The sequence below is a fragment of the Mustelus asterias genome, chromosome 4 (assembly GCF_964213995.1).
Source record: "Mustelus asterias chromosome 4, sMusAst1.hap1.1, whole genome shotgun sequence".
In the NCBI taxonomy this organism is placed as follows: Eukaryota; Metazoa; Chordata; class Chondrichthyes; order Carcharhiniformes; family Triakidae; genus Mustelus; species Mustelus asterias.
In genome coordinates, this window is record NC_135804.1 from 139343346 (window position 1) to 139366939 (window position 23594).

The 23594-nt window shown below is 46.9% G+C and overlaps 1 protein-coding gene across 3 annotated transcripts in view; it reads left to right on the forward strand.

Annotated features, from left to right (window-relative positions):
- Positions 1 to 23594, forward strand: part of LOC144493012 (CD99 antigen-like protein 2) — a 154963-nt gene that overhangs the window by 104132 nt on the left and 27237 nt on the right. For all 3 annotated transcript variants that reach the window (XM_078211803.1, XM_078211801.1, XM_078211802.1), the window contains 4 exons: positions 3198 to 3239; positions 18271 to 18369; positions 19116 to 19193; positions 20067 to 20114. In XM_078211803.1, the coding sequence (XP_078067929.1) occupies positions 3198 to 3239; positions 18271 to 18369; positions 19116 to 19193; positions 20067 to 20114 (267 nt within the window). The remainder of the gene's footprint in view (positions 1 to 3197; positions 3240 to 18270; positions 18370 to 19115; positions 19194 to 20066; positions 20115 to 23594) is intronic.

A 23594-nucleotide genomic window follows, 5' to 3' on the forward strand; every position in this document is an offset into this window, starting at 1 on the left:
AGACTCGATGGGCCAAATGGCCTCCTTCTGCACTGCAGGGATTCTATAATAATTGCCTGCCCAATCAGGGAGCCTCACCTCTGTATATATTGAAGAGTGTCAGGGATACTGACACTCCGGATTCTGACTGTGTACCTCAAGCACTGTGATTGGAATAGAGTTTGTACATAAACGGAATCTGGTGAGGGGGCACTGGCCTCTGAGGAATCATAGAATCATAGAATCTCTACAGTACAGAAAGAGGCCATTCGGCCCATCGAGTCTGCACCGACCACAATCCCACCCAGACCCTACCCCCATATCCCTACATATTTTACCCACTAATCCACGCATCTCAGGACACTAAGGGCAATTTTTTTTTTTAGCATGACCAATCAACCTAACCCGCACATCTTTGGACTGTGGGAGGAAACCGGAGCACCCGGGGGAAACCCACGCAGACACGAGGAGAATGTGCAAACTCCACACAGACAGTGACCCAAGCTGGGAATCGAACCCAGGTCCCTGGAGCTGTGAAGCAGCAGTGCTAACCACTGGGCTACCGTGCCGTCCCGGAGTTATTTCATTCTTGGTCAGAGAGTTGTGGGTGCAAATCTCACTCCAGGACTTGAGCACATGACATTCCAGTGCAGTACTGTGGGGCTGCTTCACTCTTGGAAGTGCCACCTTTCAAATAAGACTGCATGGAATGCTCTCTTTCGTTGGCACAGGTGTAGAATACAAAGGTAGGGATGTGATGATGGAATTGTATAAAACACTGGTGAGGCCACAACTGGAGTATTGTGTGCAGCATCTGGCCACCACATTACAGGAAGGATGTAATTGCTCTGGAGAGAGCACAGAAAATATTTGCTAGAATGTTGTCAGGGCTGGAGAATTGTAGCTACGAGGAGAGATTGGAGAGGTTGGGGTTGTTTTCCTTGGAATAGAGAAGGCTGAGGGGTGAATTGAGTGAGGTGTACAAGATTGTGAGGGATAGGGAGAGACTAGACGAGAGGAACCTGTTTCTCTTGGCAGAGAGTTCAAAAAACCAGGGCTCATAGATTCAAGCTAAGTGGCAGTAGGTGTAAAGGGGGCATGAGGAAGCACGTTTTTATGCAGAGGGCGGTGGGTGTCTGGAATTCGCTGCCGAGTTGGTGGTGGAGGCAGAGACTCTAAACTCTTTTTCAAAGTACCTGGATTTGCAGCTTAAGCTGTAAACTGCAGGGCTATGGGCTATATACAGGAAGATGGAATTAAAAAGGGCACCTGGATGTCTTTGGGCCGACATGGACAAGATGGACTGAATGGCCCCCTTCTGTGCTGTTTCATTTCTATGGTTCTGAGACATTAAATCAACACCTCTGTGTGTCTTCACGAGTGGATGGAAAATGTCTCGTGGCAGTGTTCTGAAGAACACTGGTTAGCACGTGGGCGGCACCATAGCACAGTGGTTAGCACTGCTGCTTCACAGCTCCAGGGGCCTGGGTTCGATTCCCGGCTTGGGTCACTGTCTGTGTGGAGTTTGCACATTCTCCTCGTGTCTGCGTGGGTTTCCTCCGGGTGCTGCGGTTTCCTCCCACAGTCCAAAGATGTGCGGGTTAGGTTGATTGGCCATGCTAAAATTGCCCCCTAGTGTCCTGGGATGCGTAGATTAGAGGGATTAGCGGGTAAAATATGTAGGGATATGGGGGTAGGGCCTGGGTGGGATTGTGGTCGGTGCAGACTCGATGGGCCAATTGGCCTCTTTCTGTACTGTAGGGATTCTATGATTTCTTGAAGAAGTGTAGGGGTGAAACCTAGCGTCATTTGTTCTTTAGAGGGATATGGACCCGGGCTGGGTAGGGGGTTTTAGTTCAGTCGGGCAGCATGGTCGGTGCAGGCTTGGAGGGCCAAAGGGCCTGTTCCTGTGCTGTAATTTTCTTTGTTCTTTACGTTTCCAATATTTATCACTCAATCAACATCAAAAGCAGATTATTTTGTCATTATCACTTTGCTGTTTGTGGGAACTTGCTGTTTGCAAATTTCATACCTTACCACAGTGACTGCATTTAAATAAATTACTTAATTGGTAAAGTATTTTGAGATGTCCAGTGCTTCTAAAAGCTCTGTATAATTGAGAACGCAGGTCGACCTTTACGTAGAACTCTGAACATCTGAAGAAGAAACTGGATTTATTTTAGACAAGATCCATTAAATTTTAAAGTACAGTATTTTTTAATTTCCTCTTTTGTTTCTGCTGCAACTTTTTATTTTTTCATTAACCAAAAGAGAAAATGCTGGAAAATCTCAGCAGGTCTGTCAGCATCTGCAAGGAGAGAAAAGAGCTGACGTTTCGAGTCCAGATGACCCTTTGTCAAATGACCCTTGGTCATCTGGACTCGAAACATCATCTCTTTTCTCTCCTTACAGGTGTTCCCAGACCTGTTGAGATTTTCCAACATTTTCTCTTTTGGTTTCAGATTCCAGCCTCCGCAGTAATTTGCTTTTATTCTTTCATGTTGTCTCTCAGTGACTGAAGGCAGGGACTGAGCAGGAGTCGTCCAAGGTGGACATGTTTTAAATTTTTGCTTTCTGGCCCATTCCTCATGTTCATAGAAATCATAGAAACCCTACAGTGCAGAAGGAGGCCATTCGGCCCATCGAGTCTGCACCGACCACAATCCCACCCAGGCCCTACCCCCACATATTTACCCGCTAATCCTGCTAACCTAGGCATCTCAGGACTCTAAGGGGCAATTTTTAACCTGGCCAATCAACCTAACCCGCACATCTTTGGACTGTGGGAGGAAACCGGAGCACCCGGAGGAAACCCACACAGACACGAGGAGAATGTGCAAACTCCACACAGACAGTGACCCGAGCCGGGAATTGAACCCGGGAACCTGGAGCTGTGAAGCAGCAGTGCTAACCACTGTGCTACCGTGCCGCCCTTGTTGTTGATGTGACAGCCTGACTGAGGTAGGGAACTCGCTAAGTGGGGCATAATGTGGCATTCTGCCACTCCATTGGCGCAACACGTTCATTGATAGACAGCACAAGACTATACATTGGTGCAGAAGTGCTTGGCTCTTCTCAATGATCTCAGTGCTTCATTCTGCATTAGCTGAATGGGAAGTGACAGTGAACACAATGCCTTAGAGTAATCTCCAAGCTCTTTGCAGTGTCTCTGTATAATACAATGCACACCAGTAATGCCGAGTCTATTTTCTCAACAGCTCCTGCAAAGCCTCGCAATCCCTCAGGTGGGAAAGACACAGGTGAGCGTTTTCCTTCAACTTTCATGTGATGCAGACTTTAATATTCACATAGTCGCATAACAGTAAGCACCATTGCCGCCGTGGGCCACATCAGTCAGGTTCAGTGATGGCGTAACCACAGTAACATCTCCATCTGTGCACGATGTAAACCATGAAACTTCAACTGGAATTGTTTGTTTGGCCAGTGCGGCAGGAATCAGTGCAAAGTCGCTGCAGTCATACTTCCACATCAGGAGGTGATGAGTCAGGGCCAGAAAGTGTCGCTGTTTAGGGAGCCTCCCAAAATGCTTTGCTACCATGGTGGCTGATGTGGATTGAAGATCAGGCTTTACTAATCGGCAAGCTTCTTCCTGAGATTTCCTGTCATCCCCGATGTTACCTTAAGGTTGTTTGATTTGGCGCCAACAATTTTCCATCCAGTTCCTGGAATGTGGGATGGTGATGGTGGAGGGGGAGAGTGGGGGTGGGTTGGGGGGTGTGGGGGGGTGACATGGAAGTGGTGGTGGAGGGATGGATGGGGTGGGGATGGTGTGAGCATGTGGAGGGGGTGGTGGGGGGGTATATGAGATGTGGAAGTGGTGGGGGATGTATGGGTGGTGGGGGGGTGTATGGGGTGTGGAGGTAGTAGGAGGGTGTATGGGAGGTGTGGGAGAGTGTGTGGGGTGGAGGTGGTGGGGGAGTGTAAGGGATGTGTGGGTGGTGTGGGGGTGATGGGGGAGTGTATGGGGTGGTGGGGGGTGTATGGGATGTGTGCGTCGTGGGGGCTTTATGGGGTGGGGGGGGTGTATGGGATGTGTGCGTCGTGGGGGGTTTTATGGGGTGGGGGGGGGTGTGTGGGGTGGGGGTGGTGGGAGATGTGGGGGGTCTACTTAAAAGCCTCATCCCACCACTGATGGTGTTCAGCCAGTGGTGGTTGCCATGCAGTGATCATTCTCCCATGGGGAGCTCCTTCCTTCAAAGGCACTCAGTGCCTGATGAGTGTCCCAGCATTGGGAAAGAGGGAGGTCCTACTGAGAGCCATCCCCGCCCTCAATGCTGCCCCCTCTCCCCTCCCCTCTGCGGCTTCCATCCTGCTGAGAGCCACCCCCCGCCCTCAATGCTGCCCTCGCTCCCCTCCCCCTCTGCGGCCTCCATCCTGTGACTTCCAGCCTGGTTACCTTGGCGATCCTAAGCCTCTTCCAGAGCTTGTCCGGCAGCTGCCACTGCTCCGACTGGTATTGCTTGCAGTGGACAGCTAGCGGCCTCTGATTGGCTGTCAGCTCTTGGGAGTGGGACGTCTGCTCCCGTGGGTCCATAATCCTGGGGAAGGCCAATCCATAGATGCTTAAGTCCCTGTTCAGCACTTAATTTGTCAGACTTCCCCAAAGGATGTGTCACAGGGGTCCCATTGCCTCTACAGCTAGTGGACAAGACCCCCATCATTTCAATTAAACAGCCACTCCATGAGTTCATTTCACACCATGGCAGGTTGCAAATTTCAATTAATCTTAACATTAGGAAGCTGTTGCCCACCAAAGTCTTTCAAAGAAGCTAATCTTCACTATCCAGTTTGATTTGATTTATTATTTTTGTCACATGTATTAGTATACAGTGAAAAGTATTGTTTCTTGCAGGCTATACAGACAAGGCATACCGTACACAGAGAAGGAAAGGAGAATGTAGTGTTACAGTCATAGCTAGGGTCTAGAGAAAGATCAACTTAATACAAGGTAGATCCATTCAAAAATGTGATCGCTGCAGGGAAGAAGCTGTTTTTGAGTCGGTTGGTACGTGCCCTCAGACTTTTGTATCTTTTTACTGATGGAAGTGGAAGAGAGAATGTCCGGGGTGTGTGGGGTCCTTGATTACGCTGGCTGCTTTTGTGAGGCAGCGGGAAGTGTAGACAGAGTCAGCGGATGGGAGGCTGGTTTGAGTGATGGACTGGGCTTCGTTCGCGACCCTTTGTAGTTTCTTGCGGTCTTGGGCAGAGCAGGAGCCAGACCAAGCTGTGATACAACCAGAAATAATGCTTTCTATGGTGCCTCTGTAACAGTTGGTGGGAGTCGTAGCTGACATGCCCAATTTCCTTAGTCTTCTGAAAAAGTAGAGGCGTTGGTGGGCTTTCTTCACTATAGCGTCAGCATGAAGGACCAGAACAGATTGTTGATGATCTGGACACCTAGAAACCTGAAGCTCTCGACCATTTCTACTTCGTCCCTGTTGATGTAGACAGGGGCATGTCCTCCACAATGCTTCCTCAAGTCGATGACTATCTCCTTCGCTTTGTTGACATTGAGGGAGAGATTATTGTTGCCGTACCAGTTCACCAGATTCTCTATCCCATTCCTGTACTCTGTCTTGTCATTGTTTGAGATTCGACCCACTACGGTGGTGTCGTCAGCAAACTTGAAAATGGTCAGTTGATGCGTAATGCCCTCTCGAGGGCAAGTCAAAGGCCTCGACCACCATATCTAGAATTTGTGAAATAAATTATTCCAGAAAATCAGATGGTGAAGGGTGAAACCGGAGCCAATGTTTACAATGTGCAAGAATATATTTGCAGAGGTGCACATTGTGTAAGAATATATTTGCAGAGGTGCACATTGCAAACATGTACTCCTAACTCAACGTCCACAGTTTCAGTCTGTTCCTATTTATAGCAGCGCAAGTGAAACTCCGGTTAATACATACACCACCTGTGGACAGTTAAATATCTAAAATACACATCTATTTTGCGGCACAGTGGTTAGCACTGCTGCCTCGTAGCGCCAGGGACCCGGGTTCAATTCCGGCCTTGGGGGACTGTGTGGAGTTAGCACATTCTCTCTGTGTCTGCGTGGGGTTGCTCCGGTTTCCTCCCACATTCCAGAGATGTGCAGGTTAGGTTGATTGGCCATGCTAAATTGCTCCTTAGTGTCAGGGGGATTAGCAGGGTAAATACGTGGGGTTTGACCGAATAGGGCCTGGGTGGGATTGTTGGTTGGTGCAGGCTCAATGGGTTGAATGGCCTCCTCCTGCACTGTACGGATTCTATAGAGGGAAAGATCTGTGAAGGGGGGGGAGACATAAATTTACTGTTTACGTATGAAGTTTAAAAGGAGGATGGGAAGAAATCCACCCCCCCCCCCCCCGCCCCGTGGTAAATTGTTCCTTAGCATCCAAAGATACGTAGGTTAGGTGGATTAGCCATGGGAAATGTATGGGGTTACTGGGAGAGGGCCTGGGAAGATAACTCTGTCAGAGCGTCGATGCAGACTCAATGGGCTGAATGGCCTCTTTCTGCACTGCAGGGTTTCGATGATCCTAAGAACAAATTGAAAGCATGGTGCAGTTCCACACACAAATAGACTTGTGCTTGTAGTTTTTACACACAACAGAAGTATGTTTCAGGGGTATGTTTTGAACTAGACATTAGATTGTTTGGAGGAAGCTTCTGGCAATGTTTTATCAATGACAATCTCAGGTAGAAAGGCACTGATAGTTGACTGCATCCTTTGTCAGAGAATTAAGAAGCGCTCTGTGATAACAGCATCCTGCCTCCGGGAGGGAAAAGCAAAATGAAATGAAGCATTTTCCAAGCTGAATGTAGCCACCTGTGTGCGTTATCATGGAATCATAGAATCCTTACACTGCAGAAGGAGGCCATTTGGCCCTTTGAGCCTACATCGACCATAATCCCACCCAGACCCTATTCCCATAACCCCGTGCATTTACCCTAGCTAGTCCCCTGACACTAAGGGGCAATTTAACATGGCCAATTCACCTAACTTGCACATCTTTGGAGGCTGGGAGAAAACTGGAGCACCCGGAGGAAACCCACGCAGACACGGGGAGAACGTGCAGATTCCAAACAGAGATAGTCACCCAAACCAGGAATCAAACCCATGTCCCTGGCGCTGTGAGGCAGCAGTGCTAACCACTGTACCACCGTGACATGGGTTATTTTTACTTTTTACCTTGCAGTCGCTTGAGGTGCTGCTCCACCTGTTGTCCTGGTTGATTAAAGAATAATCCACCCGATTGCAACCATTTCTGGTGCATTTCTGTGTTGCAGACAAAACATTTGTGTAGTTATTGGGAAAGAAACTCAAGGCACAAGAAAATAAAAAAAGTCATTTGTTCGCTGGGGAAAGAGAACAGATAACAATTGAAAGAAAAACACACCAGGGATTCTTTCTTGGAATCCCGACTCTGTTGTGCCAAATGTGCAGAAGATGTTTGTTTAAGGATGAAATGAATATCTGTAAACTCTGTGTACAAAAAAGTTCCAACCAGTCACTAACGGTCATTTAGTAATGTCCTTTAGGGAAGGAAATGTGCCTTCCTTACCTGGTCTGGCCTACATGTGACTCCAGAGCCACAGCAATGTGGTTGACTCTCAACTGCCCTCAGACAACTAGGGATGGGCAATAAATACATCTAATAAAGTCATTTATTAATGACTTAGAGGGGGGGGGCTGAAGGGTGGATCAGTAAATTTGCTGATGACACCAAGATTGGTGGAGTAGTGGATGAGGTGGAGGGGTGTTGTAGGCTGCAAAGAGACATAGATAGGATGCAAAGCTGGGCTGAAAAATGGCAAATGGAGTTTAACCCTGATAAATGTGAGGTGATTCATTTTGGTAGGACTAATTTAAATGTGGATTACAGGGCCAAAGGTAGGGTTCTGAAGACTGTGGAGGAACAGAGAGATCTTGGGGTCCATATCCACAGATCTCTAAAGGTTGCCACTCAAGTGGATAGAGCTGTGAAGAAGGCCTATAGTGTGTTAGCTTTTATTAACAGGGGGTTGGAGTTTAAGAGCCGTGGGGTTATGCTGCAACTGTACAGGAGCTTGGTGAGACCACATTTGGAATATTGTGTGCAGTTCTGGTCACCTCACTATAAGAAGGATGTGGAAGCGCTGGAAAGAGTGCAGAGGAGATTTATCAGGATGCTGCCTGGTTTAGAGGGTAGGTCTTATGAGGAAAGGTTGAGGGAGCTAGGGCTGTTCTCTCTGGAGCGGAGGAGGCTGAGGGGAGACTTAATAGAGGTTTATAGAATGATGAAGGGGATAGATAGAGTGAACGCTCAAAGACTATTTCCTCGGGTGGATGGAGCTATTACAAGGGGGCATAACTATAGGGTTCATGGTGGGAGATATAGGAAGGATATCAGAGGTAGGTTCTTTACGCAGAGAGTGGTTGGGGTGTGGAATGGACTGCCTGCAGTGATAGTGGAGTCAGACACTTTGGGAACATTTAAGCGGTTATTGGATAGGCACATGGAGCACACCAGGATGATAGGGAGTGGGATAGCTTGATCTTGGTTTCAGATGAAGCTCGGCACAACATCGTGGGCCGAAGGGCCTGTTTTGTGCTGTACTGTTCCATGTTCTATGTTCTATGTTCTAAATGCTGGCCAGCCAGCCACGCCCATGTCCCACAAATTAATTTTTTTAAATGCTGAGCTCCCATGTAATAAGTCCACGATGGGGATTCTAAATAATCTCCCTCTAATAAAGTAGCTGTTATTAACAGGTTTCCAAACTGAATTATTTTCACCTTTCAGTTAGTAAATGAAATAAATAACTTGAATATGTGCTCGGAACATTTTACATCAGATGTACAGCCCAGCAATCGCTTATTCAACCCAACTGGTCTATGTTGGTGTTTATGCTTCACAGGAGCCTCCATCCACCTTATTCATCTAACCCTACCAGCATAACCTTCGATTCCTTTCTGCCTTATATACCTATCTAGCTTTTCCTTAAGTGCATTGAGGTGATGCAGGAGCCGTGTTACATGTAATCAGTTTTCCTGGAAGTCTCTCTCAAAGCATTTCGACCGCACGACAATATGATGAGGACCTTGAATCACTCAATTACGTTTCAATTACTTTTTTTTCCCCCAAGTCTTCCCTTTTATTCTCTCCCCTCCGGCCTCTGAATGTTTTTATGGTGCAGCTTATAAATCTGTACAAATGTTTTGAGATGTGTCTGTCACACATTTGATTCACTATTTTAACAATGACAATGAAAGCCAGTCAGTTCCTGTTGGTTTCTTCTGACTGTGGATTGACTGTAGGATTTGTGTAGACAGGCACAGCAGTTCTACCTTATGACATTGAATTGACACATTATGTGACACCTTAACTTGAGGAGCAATGTGTTGCCTGATGGAGCGCTCCTGTATTTCAACCCACCACAAACGATGTGGGAGATCTGTTGATGTGTTTTGTTATTTCTTCACTTTTCCTTTCACCATGTGCTGATGTGGGACAGTGATGTGCTACACTCGGGAGCGTAGGAGGCTTAGGAGTGATCTTATAGAGGTCTATAAAATAATGAGGGGCATAGATCAGCTAGATGGTCAATATCTTTTCCCAAAGGTAGGGGAGTCTAAAACTGGAGGGCGTAGGTTTAAGGTGAAAGGGGAGAGATACAAAAGGATCCAGAGGGGCAATTTTTTCACACAGAGGGTTGTGAGTGTCTGGAACAAGCTGCCAGAGGTAGTAGTAGAGGCGCGTATAATTCTGTCTTTTAAAAAGCGTTTAGACAGTCATATGGGTAAGGTGGCTAATATAGAGGGATATGGGCCATTCGTGGGCAATTGGGACTAGCATAGGGGTTAAAAAAAGGGGTGGCATGGACAAATTGGGTCAAAGGGCCTGTTTCCATGCTGTAAACCTCTATGACTCTATGTTCAGCTCATGACATTGCACTCCCCCCCTCTGTCCCACCAAGCTTTCACCAAACATTACTGAAAAAAATACTTGTACTTTTCCATTGTGCTGCGCATTCCAGGAAAAAGTAAGTTCTGGATGCTCTATAGCACCTAATCCATTCAGACAACAATGGAAATTAACAAGGGATAAAAGTACATTGAAAGTTATTTTACTGCTTTCAACAATGTCATGATTCCCAGAAAGCATTCCTGGATGGCGAGTGGGTAGAGGTTGTCCAGGGAGCTAAGAGGATGCAAGTGGTTTCCATTTGGAATCATAGAATCCTACAGTACAGAAGGAGGCCATTCGACCCATCGAGTCTGCACCAACCACAATCATACCCAGGCCCTATCCCCATAACCCCATGCATTTACCCTAACTAGTCCCCCTGACACTAATCCTTTACATTTGCGGTAAGACTGGTCAGCACGGTGGCACAGTGGTTAGCACTGCTGCCTCACAGCGCCAGGGACCCAGGTTCGATTCCCAGCCTTGGGTCACTGTCTGTGTGGAGTTTGCACATTCTCCCCGTGTCTGCACAGGTTTCCACCAGGGTACTCCAATTTCCTCCCACAGTCAAAAGATGTGGGGGTTAGGTGGATTGGCCGTGCTAAATTGCCCCTTAGTGTCAGGGGGACTAGCTAGGGTAAATGCATGGGGTTATGGGGATAGGGCCTGGGTGGGATTGTGGTCGGTGCAGACTCGATGGGCCATATGCCCTCTTTCTGCACAGGAGAGATGATCACAAGCTTAGTCAAAGATGTATATTTTTAGGGGAATCTTAAAGGAGGAGAGGGATACAGAGAGGCTGATGGGGTTTAAGGATATGACCTATTGTGGGGTGTTGGTGCATACACAAAGGTCCAGACCAATGAAAAACTGTGGTGAGGGGGTTGATAGAGTTGGAGGAAATAATGACTGTCAGATAAATATTCTGAGTCCATGTTTAGTTCAGTGCCCCAGTTAATTCCCGCCAGCCTCTCAATCACCCTGCTATTTTTGCCTGTCATTACAAATCATAGTAAAGTATCTGAATGAAAAGTATTATCGAACATTCAATGAAGAACTCCCATTTGACATGTTGTGGGGGATGTGCATTGGAGAAACTATTGAACGTTCAATATATAAAATCAGTGATTGAATCCATAATTCACAAGTGGCAAATTAAGAAGTAAATTGGATCAGTCAGGTTGATGTTTTTCTCAATATGATGGTATGTGTTCTCTGCCCAAAGCCTGGTCCTTGACTCATTGGGCCCAATTTTTACCATCGAGTTGCGCCTGTTTTTGGGCGTGAAAACTTGGTAAAGTCGGGCGTGAGGCAAGTAGCACGATCCGCGCCCGCCCCGCGTCAGTTCCCCTTTACCAAGGCCTGAAAATGGCTGCAATTGGGACCAGGCCCAAAACAGGTGCAACAGCCATTTCAGTGCATTTGCATGCATTTAAGTTGACTTAATGGGCTGCACGCCCAACCTTACCAGCACTTCCCCCTTTACCACCGCATTCGCCCATCTGGAATCGGCGCAAAATAGACATGCTCCATATAAGTCCAATTTAGATGCTCCATCAGTGAGAGTTAGTGAGGAGGTAAGTGCCAAGCATCCGATGGCTCTCTCCTTGAGATCGGTGGGGGGTGGGGAGGTAGGTCCACTGCCACTCTGTCTGTGATCAGAGGGGGAGAAGGGGGGGTCCGCTGCCACTCTGCCTGTGATCAGTGGGGGAGAAAGGGGGGTCTGCTGCCACTGCCTGAGATCAGTAGGGGGGGGGGGTCCGCTGCCCCTCTGCCTGTAATCAGTGGGAGAGAAAGGGGGTCTGCTGCCACTGCCTGAGATCAGTGGGAGGGGGTAGGGGGGGTCCCCTGCCACTCTGCCTGAGATCAGTGAGAGAAGGGGGGAGGGGCCTGTGATTGGTCTGGGTAGCAGGTGTTTGGAGGATGAGGGGGTCAGTTATGTTGTGGGGGTGGGGCAATGTCTCTGGGGCCAAGGGGGGGGGGGCATTATCCAACCCTGGGAGGGATATGGCAGGGGAACCGCATTCTATCATTTTTTTCTGCACATGCACAGTTGGAGGCATCAATTGGAGCTGCAGGATTTCGGGCACGTTATGCCCCGCCCGTAGGCTCTGCAGTGCGATTTGAAATCGCTGATATTTTTGCAGGCAGAGTACGTATGAGGGCGCCGGGGGTCCAAAATTCCCAGATTGAAACACTCCCAGATTCAAGTCCGCCCAGCACTTAGAATCAAAATGGTAAAATAGGGCCTGTTGTCCACTGATATGGCATTTTCTTGGCAGTGTTTTGTCAATGATGGTTGCCATTGCCTTCCGCTCTCTATAAGGTGGGGTGGGTTCTGTTGTTTTTGCCTAAGCATAGACATTCTTCCTCCAGCATGTTGTAATGTATGTAACACAGCAGCGCTGCTAAGTCCCACAAACAGCAATGTGACCAGCTAATCAGTTTGTGTGATGTGGATTGAGAAATATATATTAGCCAGGACAACAGGGATACCGCCTCTGCTCCTTGTCAAAATTGTTCAGTAGGAGTTTTCGTATCCACTTGCATTCCTGATGAGCTTGGAGCGGTGCGCTGTTTGGCAATGGAAAGCAGGACACAATGCTGCATCACGTGATCCAGAGAGATCTGGACAGGATTCATAGAATCCCTAGAGTGCCAAAGGAGACCATTCAGCCCATTGCATGTGCAACAACTCTCTGACAGAGCATCTCACCCAGGCCCACACCTCGCCCTATCCCAGTAACCCCGACTAATCCCCCAAACTTACACATCTTTGGACACTATGGGGCAATTTAGCATGGCCAATCCACCTAACCTGCACATCTTTGGACACTAAGGAGCAATTTAGCATGGCCAATCCACCTAACCTGCACATCTTTGGACATTAAGGAGCAATTTAGCATGGCCAATCTGCCTAACCTGCACAGCTTTGGACACTAAGGAGCAATTTAGCATGGTCAATCCGCCTAACCTGCACATCTCTGGACGCTAAGGGGCAATTTAGCATGGTCAATCCACCGAACTTGCACATCTTTGGACACTATGGGGCAATTTAGCATGGCCAATCCACCTAACCTGCACATCCAGGGGCACTATGGGGCAATTTAGTATGGCTAATCCACCTAGCCTGCGCATCTCTGGACACTGAGGGATAATTCAGCATGGCTAATCCACCTGAATGGCTGATCTAGTTGTCCATCATAAACAGTGAAATATGCGTCCCTTAATCGAGTGGAGCTGAGAACCATACCGAGGGGAGTGACCAGGGTGAGAGAGAGTGTAGTGGTTTTAGGGAGGATATGGATATCCGAGGTGACTATCAGAGTGTGGCTGAAAGAAAAAATCGGTACCTGCAAAAATGTTGCAGTGAATGTAGGGCCAAAGTCTAAATATTTGAGAACTTTTACATCCGCAGTGGTTATATTTGGGGTGAATAGCAGTAGGTGCTCCCTCAGAGCTATTGCAACACTGTACAGTTTGGGGGGAGAATGAGGTGGGCACAGGATCCAGGAAGAGGTTCCAACATTTATTCTAACATGGATGGCTGGTTCCAGGAGGCAATGGATAATGTGGCTAATTCTGAAGAAACAGAACTGGTGGAATGAGTGATCTCTTGGGACAATGGGGAGTGGGATCTCTGAAGATATGGGAGCAAGACCTTAAGCTGAGGCTGGGAGTGCTCCAATGATCTGGGAACGTTGAGGGCCCCTGAAACTGCAGCAATGATGATGGACCTAGTGTAAATGACAGGGGTGAGCTTTTTCTTTTGGGTGTGGGGTTGGGGGGGGGGGGGCAGGTGGGGGGAAGGGGGGGTGCTGGTGCAGGGGGACAGGAGAAGTGTTAGGGTTTGTTGTTTCTGGTGGTAGCACTGACCCGGATGATGGGATCTGGAACGCAGGGAGGAACCCAAACTGTACGTTGAGTATCTCTAGGTATATCTGCAGGGGTGGAGGAGTTTCTGTAGTTTCTGCACAAGAGAAAACAAGTGCTTAGATCTGGAAGCACTGGATCTCGGGATGAGGTGGGTCCAGGAACACTGACTGGGGAAATTCAAGGTGCTTGCAATACTGAGAATGCTTTTGTTGTGAGACTTCTTACAATGCTTTTGCTTGTCAGCTTTTCATTCAGGTGGCCTTCTAATTGTGAAGAGCTGACAACGATTGACAAACGACTGTTGTTGGTTGTCTTGGCAATAGTGTATGCTTGAGCACTTAAACAATTCAACAATAACTTCATCTGACGTTAAGTGGATTCGGTAATGAAAGACCCGTGTGTCACATAAAGCGTCATTCAGTGTTCTGCAGTGACATCTGTTGGAGAATATCGGCATGTTACTATACATGGAGAAAAATAATACTCCCTTTTCCTTTGTTCATTAATCTTGCTTAAGCATGGGAGCAGAACTGGTGGAGGAAAGGGAACGGACTGTCTGCGGATGCGAGTCTGTTACCTCATTAATTAATCCACGTCAACTACAAAGCTCTAATACAGTCACCACCTGCCTGCATTTAGACCAGGTTTCAGCAGAACACCTAGAAATTTCTAAAATGAACCGCTCCTGTGTTTTTGCCACTTTTTAGATTTGATTTGATTTCATTTGATTTTTTATTGTCATATGTATTAATATACAGTGAATAGTATTGTTTCTTGCGCGCTATACAGACAAAGCATACCGTTCATAGAGAAGGAAACGAGAGAGTGCAGAATGTAATGTTACAGTCATAGCTAGGGTGTAGAGAAAGATCAACTTAACCAGAGGGGCAATTCTTTCACACAGAGGGTGGTGAGTGTCTGGAACAAGCTGCGGGAGGTAGTAGTAGAGGCGGGTACAATTTTGTCTTTTAAAAAGCATTTAGATAGTTACATGGGTAAGATGGGTGTAGAGGGATATGGGCCAAATGCGGGCAATTGGGATTAGCTTAGGGGTTTTAAAAAAAAGGGCGGCATGGACAAGTTGGGCCGAAGGGCCTGTTTCCATGCTGTAAACCTCTATGGCTTTATGACTCTAATGCAAGATAAGTCCATTCAAAAGTCTGATGGCAGCAGGGAAGAAGCTGTTCTTGAGTCGGTTGGTACGTGACCTCAGACTTTTGTATCTTTTTCCCGATGGAAGAAGATGGAAGAGAGAATGTCCGGGTGCGTGGGGTCCTTGATTATGCTGGCTGCTTTGCCGAGGCAGCGGGAAGTGTAGACAGAGTCAATGGATAGGAGGTTGTTTTGTGTGATGGATTGGGCTACATTCATGACCTTTTGTAGTTCCATGTGCTATTTGTCCCCTATGGGTGAGAGCTGGAAAGAGTTTTATCTATTTATCCTTTTCATGTAATTTTTAAAAAGAATTAACTGTCCTTGTATTGGCGATGGCCGAGTGGTATTGTCGCTAGACTATTAATCCAGAAACTCAGCTCATGTTTGGGAGACCCAGCTTCGAATCCCGTCATGGCACATGATGGAATTTGAATTTAATGAAACAAAATTATCTGGAATTACTGATGACCATGAAACCATTGCCGATTGTCAGAAAAACCCATCTGGTTCACTAATGCCCTTTAGGGAAAGAAATAGAACCATAGAATCTGCCGTCCTTACCCGGTCTGGCCTACATGTGACTCCAGAGCCACAGCAATGTGGTTGATTCTCAACTGCCCTCCAAGGGCAACAAGGGATGGGCAATAAATGCTGGCCAGCCCATGTCCCACGAATGAATAAAAATAAATAAATCAGTGACCAAGAAAGAATCTGTGTTTACTTCATAACCTCAGGACATTGCAGAGCGATTCAGACACAATGTGGTACAATATTGTTTGAATGGTAATCAATGTTGTAATGCAGGGAAACAAGCAATATGCAAACAGATGTGCATCGAAAGACCAGCTCCCCTGTTCTTCATATTTTACAATGAAATCTGTTATGTCCCCTTGAGTTGGTAAATGAGGCATTAATATAACATCACACCCACCCACCCACAGCAGTCTGACGTTGCTGCGCCCCACAGACACCCCCATGGTGAGTTTGGTGATGGGAGACATTTAAGGGGAAGCAGTAGTGAGGTGGTATTGTCACTGGATTGCCAATATATAATCCAGACAACCCAGAGTAATGCTCTGGAGACCCGGGTTCAAAACAGATGGTGAAATATGAATTTTGTAAACATTTGGGATTGGAAGTCTAATGGTGACCATGAAAACATTGTCGATTGTCAGAAAAACCCATCTGGTTCATTAATGTCCTATAGGGAAGGAAATCTGCCGTCCTTACCTGGTCTGGCCTACCTGTGACTCCACATTGTGGTTGATTCACAAATGCCTCTGAAATAGTCTAACCCCATTCAGCTCAAGGGCAATAAATATTGACTCAGTCTGCGATGCCCACATCCCATGAATGATTTTTTTAAAATCAGGCAGCAGAGTGGGGGTGGGCACCGCACCATCGTCCCACTTTGACCTCAATCAAGTCTGTGGCGGGAAGGCCCGTCGATATGGCGGGAAGGGGGGTAATCAGGATATTGAATTTGATGATCAGCCATGATCATAATGAATGGCGGAGCAGGCTCGAAGGGCTGAATGGCCTACTCTTGCTTCTAGTTTCTCTGAGAGCCTTCCTATCCCACTGCCAATTGAGGACCTTAATCGAGTAATTAATGCCCACTTGTTGCTGGTATTAGGATAGTGGCAGGAGATAGAATCCCCCTATGGGGACCACAACAAGATGTGTTTGCTGGCAGGCTCACTGGGTGGGGGGAGTGTTCCCTTATTCTAAAAGCTCTGTGTGCCACACTCCCTCCCCCGTCTCCCAATTTTATCACATACCCCGAACCCTGTGTACCCCAAAAGCACAATCACCTGACCCTTCCCCTACCCCCACCTGTGACCCCGTCCCTCCCCCCCCCCCACTGGGACAATCACCCCACCCCTCTCCCGCCTCCACCCCTTTCCCGCTTCTGTTCCTGCGACCTCGCCACTGCACAACCACCCCCTCCCTCTGCCATCCCTGCTGTCAGTCATCCCTGGCCTGGGATTCAGTGATGATTCTATGCCAGCGATGATCAGGTCAGTGTTGTCCTGGCAGTAGCCATGGCATCTCAGGTACAGGCAGTTCTTGGCAGATGAAGTTTATACATGCAGGGTCTTTGTTCCCAAGGGAAAGCCCACCATTGGCCTGTCAAGTGCCCGATTGGCACAGTGCAGGAGGCCTCCCTGAACAGAGGCAATGTGGGGCTCTCGCCGGCTCTCCAGCTGCCCGCCAAGACCCTCAACACCTCCAAAGATTCCACCCGAATATTACTGCAGTTTCAGCAGAGATTTATGCTTTCAACTCTTGAGTGAGGCTTGAGGGGTGGCATGGTGGCACAGTGTTTAGCACTGCTGCTTCACAGCTCCAGGGACCTGGGTTTGATTTCCAGCCTGGGGTCGCTGCCTGTGCGGTGTCTGCATGTTCTCCCCGTGTCTGCGTGGGTTTCCTCCGGGTACTCCGGTTTCCTCCCACACTCCAAAGATGCGCTGGTTAGGACGATTGGCCATGCTAAATTGCCCCTTAGTATCCCGGGATGTTTAGGTTGGAGGGGTGAGTGGGTAAATGTATCGGGTTATGGGGTTCAGGCCTGGGTGGGATTGTTGTCGGTGCAGAGTCAGTGGGCCGAATGGCCTCCTTCAGTACTATAGGGCTTCTGTGATTTGACCCATGACCTCCTAACCGGCACTAGTGTCATAAACCTGTTTCTGATGTCTTCCTTGAGGGAACTTTACACTGCAGAACATTAGATTTAAACGGGGGAGTGGCAACAAGCTTGTGTTTCAGGTCAGCCTGTCTCTGGACTTCCAAACAATATCGGGTTCAAATCACAGGTCAGAGCACAAGCTGGAATAAGGTTTTCTTTTAACTTGTCGTCCGATAGAAGAAAATCCATCTCTAAATCAACTTAGCTGTACAAAGGAGACTGGATAACCTCCAAAATTATTCATACACTGCTGATAATACAGCTCAAGTAATTGCCATTCTACAGGGAGCTAAACACAGAGTGAACAGACTGGCCCGGCTCACTGGATCCCACTCAACTTTCACTGCCTAATCTCACGCTTTTATTTTTCCTTGAATTCCTTCTGCTTGTTTTACCAAAGCTGCAGTTTTGCTCCAGAAGGGTATCGAGGGATATGGGCCAAATGTGGGCAATTGGGACTCGCTTCGGGGTTTTTAAAAAAAAGGGTGGCATGGACAAGTTGGGCCGAAGGGCCTGTTTCCATGCTGTAAACCTCTATGACTCTATGTTGTTTTTTCCTGCTTAGTCCCGGTAACGGTGATTGTCATACCACAGATACTTTCCTCTTTATTCCTGCAGATGATTTTAGCTTATGGGATTTGATTCAAACAACTCCAACTCCTCGAAAAACCACAAAGTCACCCAAAACCACCAAGAAACCACAAAAGGGCAACTTTGGTAAGTTACTTTTCAAATCTTTCGATTGTAAAGAAGTGAGGGATGGGAGTAATTTCAGTGGACCATAAGATTAGCTGCTTTTTTATTGGTTGTAGAGGGGTGTTGAAGTTTATTTATTTATTTGTCACAAGTCGGCTCACATTAACACTGCAATGAAGTTACTTGTGAAAATTCCCTGGTCGCCACACTCTGGCATCTGTTCAGGTTCACTGGGGGAGAATTTAGCATGGACAATGCACCTAACCTGCATGTCTTTCGGACTGTGGAAGGAAACCGGAGCACCCGGAGGAAACCCACGCAGACGTGGGGAGTACGTGCAGACTCCGCACAGACAGTGACCCAAGCCGGGAATCGAACCTGGGTCCCAGCACTGTGAGGAGGCAGTGTTAACCATTGTCCCTCCATGCCGCTACTTATTCTTGCTGTCTGCTTGGACCAGGCTTCCAGCCTGATTCGGGTGGTGGATCCTGTCTCAGCGGTAGTTTTTTCCTGTCCCAATATTGGTAGCAGTGTCCATGAAATGGAACTTCGTTTTCCCACACCACTGCTTCAGTAACCTTGCTAATCTGCTTACCTCGACACCAATGTCTACAAGGTTCAGCCAATAATCCGGGAATCCTAACCCTGGGGGTCCTTTCTTTAATGGAGCTCCTTGCAGCTGTAAATCTCTGGATTTGTTTAAATTCCCCCGCTTTGCAAGCTCACTTATTGGATTTCTTTTGAATGGGTTTCCTTTGTACCTCTAGACACGAATGAGTTTGACTTGTCGGATGCCCTTGATGACAGTAACGACAACCGTGGCAGGGGAGGTAAAGGTGACTCAGGTAAGGAACGAAGGATCTGCCACCATATAGATATTGGAGTTCAAAGTCTGTTTGGTATCAGTACTTTGTCACTCCATAAAAAGTTAGAGATTAACTTTGAAAAATATTCAATGAATCATAAAATATCAGCAATTAATCATAAAATTAAAGTTTTTGCATCAAGACCTCTGCATGGAAACCACTTTCCAATTGTTAGATGGAAATATTCTTCCACCTGGTATCGAATGGAGGTGAAACTGTTCAAACTGAAGCAAAGACCAAGGTTGTCAAAGATACACTTCACAGTTTGACCGATAGCTGATGTCTGTCCACCAGTAGCTGGTTCAATGCTGGACATGCAATTATTTGTGGACTTAGTCCCTCAGTGCGTGCAACAAGTTTGTTCGTACGGTCGACCTGAAGAGAACTGAAGCCCCGAGGTTTCAGTCCGTGACCTTGTCAGCAATGAATAAGTTCACTTATCTCGGCAGCACGCTCTCTCGATCTGTCTATACGGACAACAAGGCAGATGAAAGAATCTATGTGTATCAATACTAGTGTAGCCTTCAGGAGACTTCAAACATCAGAAAAAAGAGGAGTGAGTCTGCCTGCCAAAGGAACAGTCCATAGTGTAACAACCCTGCTCATTCTGTTCTCCATATGTGAAACAGGGATTGCGTACCAGCGTCATGTCAAGCGCTCCGAAAGCTCCTGATTCCAAATAAACCTGTTGGATTTTTAACCTGGTGTAGTGAGACTTCTTACAGTGCCCACCCCAGTCCAACGCTGGCACCTCCACTTCACACCTATGAAAGAGTCATTGGAGAGAGTGCGACGAGTATTCCTTTTTGTGTTTTGTTGCTCTTAGCTAAAGAGTGTCTATCTGTCCAACAGATCACCCTTCTGTTCCAGGCTCCAAAGGGAATGACAAACCGAAAGGAGGTAAATGAATGGGTAAGGAGGCTGTCACGAGAGCTGGGTGATCCATCCAGAACTGGGTCAAACCAAACATAAGCCTAAAGATCTGATGTGAAATTCTGAGCCAGAGTTCTTGAGACAGCTAGCAGTGTTTTCTCATGAGACCTGAGTCCGTTTTAGTAACAAAAATGTCTTCACGCTGACAACCACTAGCCAATAATCAACCACAGCATGATAGCCGAGCAATATGGTCACTGCACCTACTAGCCATCAAAATCATCACGAGGAAGGAATTCTCCCCCTCGGATTAACTCGGACACTGAACATAGGCAGTCAGTGAGTCTTGAGAATTATATTACACTGATTGTTATAATTCAGGTCAGAAACTCCAAAGTATTTTATGAAGTCCACCTGGATCATAAATTTTACACTTTGAATTTGGCTAGAGTGAGCATGAGATGTTTCACTCCAGCCATGATTCAAATGACCCACTAGGGAGCTTTTATCAAACAAAGTTTATTTAAGTGTACAGTTAACATGTACAGAAAGAAAATTAGCAATAACTTTTACCAATTACAAACAAAAAACCCCATGATGTCCTATAAACCTTAATAGCTAGTTCCATAGTTCCAATGAAACAAATCCCATAAACAAAACCCGTGCTACAGGTTTAATACACAAAAATGAATGCTCATGTGATGCTGGAACTTAGACCTTTGGGTGGAGAATTGAAACCCTGACTTCCCAGCCTTGTAACTTCTAGTAGCTCTCTGGATATACACCCAGAACAGTTTAAAGTCAGAACAGCTTCCCAAAACAGCAGGGAGAGAGAGACTCTAGGCCAGCCAACACCAATAGCAGATATTTCACTCCAGGAATGCCAGGAGACTTGTTTCCAGCTAGCCAGCAGACTCCATAATACCAGGGAGAGAGAGAGAGAGAAACACTGCTTTCAATCTGATGTCCTCCCCCTTCTAAACTAAAACTGAAAATGAATCCTTAGATATTTTCCTGGGGAGGAACCACCTGACTTTGACTTGTCAATCAATCTCCCCCCCCTCACAATGCAGGATCATAAAAGATCCCAGTGTAAAAATAAACAAAACCCCATTTAAGCCATTGAAGTAGCAATAAAAGGACTTCCAGCAGATGGCCCAGCAACAATGAGGAAAAAACCTGAAAAGGTCTGCTTACAATTGCAAAGAACATGATTCAAAAAATAATTCTTCAAGGTGTATTAATGTCACACTGGCGTAAATAGAATGCAGTGCAGAAGGAGGCCAGTCGGCCCATTGAGTCTGCACCGACTCTCTGAAAGAGCATCTTACCCAGACCCATTCCCATAACCCCACATATTTATTCCACTAATCCCCCTGAGTTCACATCTTTGGACACTAAGGGGCAATTTAGCATGGCCAATCCACCTAACCCACATACAAGGGCGGCACGGTAGCACAGTGGTTAGCACTGCTGCTTCACAGCTCCAGGGACCTGGGTTCGATTCCCGGCTTGGGTCACTGTCTGTGTGGAGTTTGCACATTCTCCTCGTGTCTGCGTGGGTTTCCTCCGGGTGCTCCGGTTTCCTCCCACAGTCCAAAGATGTGCGGGTTAGGTTGATTGGCCATGCTAAAAATTGCCCTTAGTGTCCTGGGATGTGTAGGTTAGAGGGATTAGTGGGTAGATATATACGGATATGGGGGTAGGGCCTGGGTGGGATTGTGGTCGGTGCAGACTTGATGGGCCGAATGGCCTCTTTCTGTACTGTAGGATTTCTATGATTTCTATGATTTGGACTGTGGGAGGAAACCGGAGCACCCGGAAGAAACCCATGCAGACAAGGGGGGGAGAACGTGCAAACTCCACACAGATAGTCACCAGAAGCTGGAATTGAACCCAGGTCCCTGGCGCTGTGAGGCAGCAGTGCTGCCCACTGTGCCACCGTGCCACCCAATGCAACACGCAATTTCAGAAAATCTGAAATGCATTCGTCACTGACAATAGCTAACTTGCAACCTTAACATCGTGACACGTTCTGACGCAGGCTCGCAAAATGAACGTTTCATTAGTAAACCCTGGCTGAACAACAATACTGACTAGCAGACATTAGGCAGCAGCCTTAGCTATTACAAATATCTGGCTGTTGAAATCATTAGTTGGGTGGGGGCAGCAGACTTACACCCACATTGTAAACTGGGGGCTGAAACTTGTAAAGGTTGTTTCAGATTCAATACATCGTGTAAGTATCAGCAAAATGATTAGAATCATTGCGCACCCTCTAAAGATCCACTGAATAGAAATTTGTTGGATACCACTTGAAACCAGACAACACAGAAATGATTCAATTCATGGTTTCTGTTGATCTTGCTGCTAGGTTTTGATCTGTGCCCATTCATACCTGACCACCTGGGGTGTGCTTATGCGAGTCCGTTACAGTCTAGTAGCTTGCCACAGAATTGGACCAAATGCATTATTTCAGTGCCAGAACAGTGGTGCTTTAGTGCCTAAAAGGATTAAGGATACATATGGAAGGCAGTGCCACCCAGTGCCAGCAGAGTGTTTCACACACAGAATATTATAGTCTCAGAGCAGGATTTGAGTATTACATCTCCCTGGCTGTATGCTCAGTTTAACTCAGGCTCAGATAGGTTTTCCTTTGCGAGGCTGTCCAGAGACCATGTCCTTGGACACCTCTGGATCATCCAGCTTTAGTCACAGCCGGTCGCAGCAGTCTCCTGTCACTCACTGCATTCTGAATTAGCATCCTGACCTCTGATCTCCACAGAACCTCCTTGCCTCTCTGCAGGCAGTGTGTGCCTATTAACAGCACTCTACTTTCTGGTCTACAAATAACCTGCTTAATAAAAGAAATTTAAATATTGCATTCTCTTTGTACTATTAATGAAATGTTATTTAAAAGCAGCCTTGCATGACTACGCGGTTCCACCAGAATCTACCTTTGATATAGTTTCCCTTGGTGCGGATGAAGTTTGCAGATGTTAATGGGGCTGGTGTGCATGGCTTTATGACGTCTTTTTCCTCCTCTTTCTCCGAATTGCACTTTACTTTTGACAAATGTGAAAATGTTTCAATTAAATTAAGTTTTTTCTTCCCCCCCCCCCCTCCCAAAAAAAAAATTCAGGATTGTCACTGAAAAAACCCAGAAGCTTCCGGTTACAAAAAAAAACAGAGACAACCGGCACTCAAAAATGATGCTAAGTTATTCTGAAATGTCCATTTCAGTGACACAGACGTCCCTCAAAAATAAAAGATTCCTCGGTCACAGAGATCACCCCTTCCCAACGATTCAAGCCCCAAATATATTGCAAAAGCAGCCAATGCTGGAAGTACTCAAAAGGTCAGGAAGTTTCTGTGGAGAGTTCCTAAATGGAATTCAAAACCTCCCACAGAACAGCTGGGTCGGGGGTGTCAGGTAATATGTGAAAAGTTTAAAATCTCCATCCCGATTCCTCCCAACTATTCCAAGGTTTAACAGGTCTGGGGTGG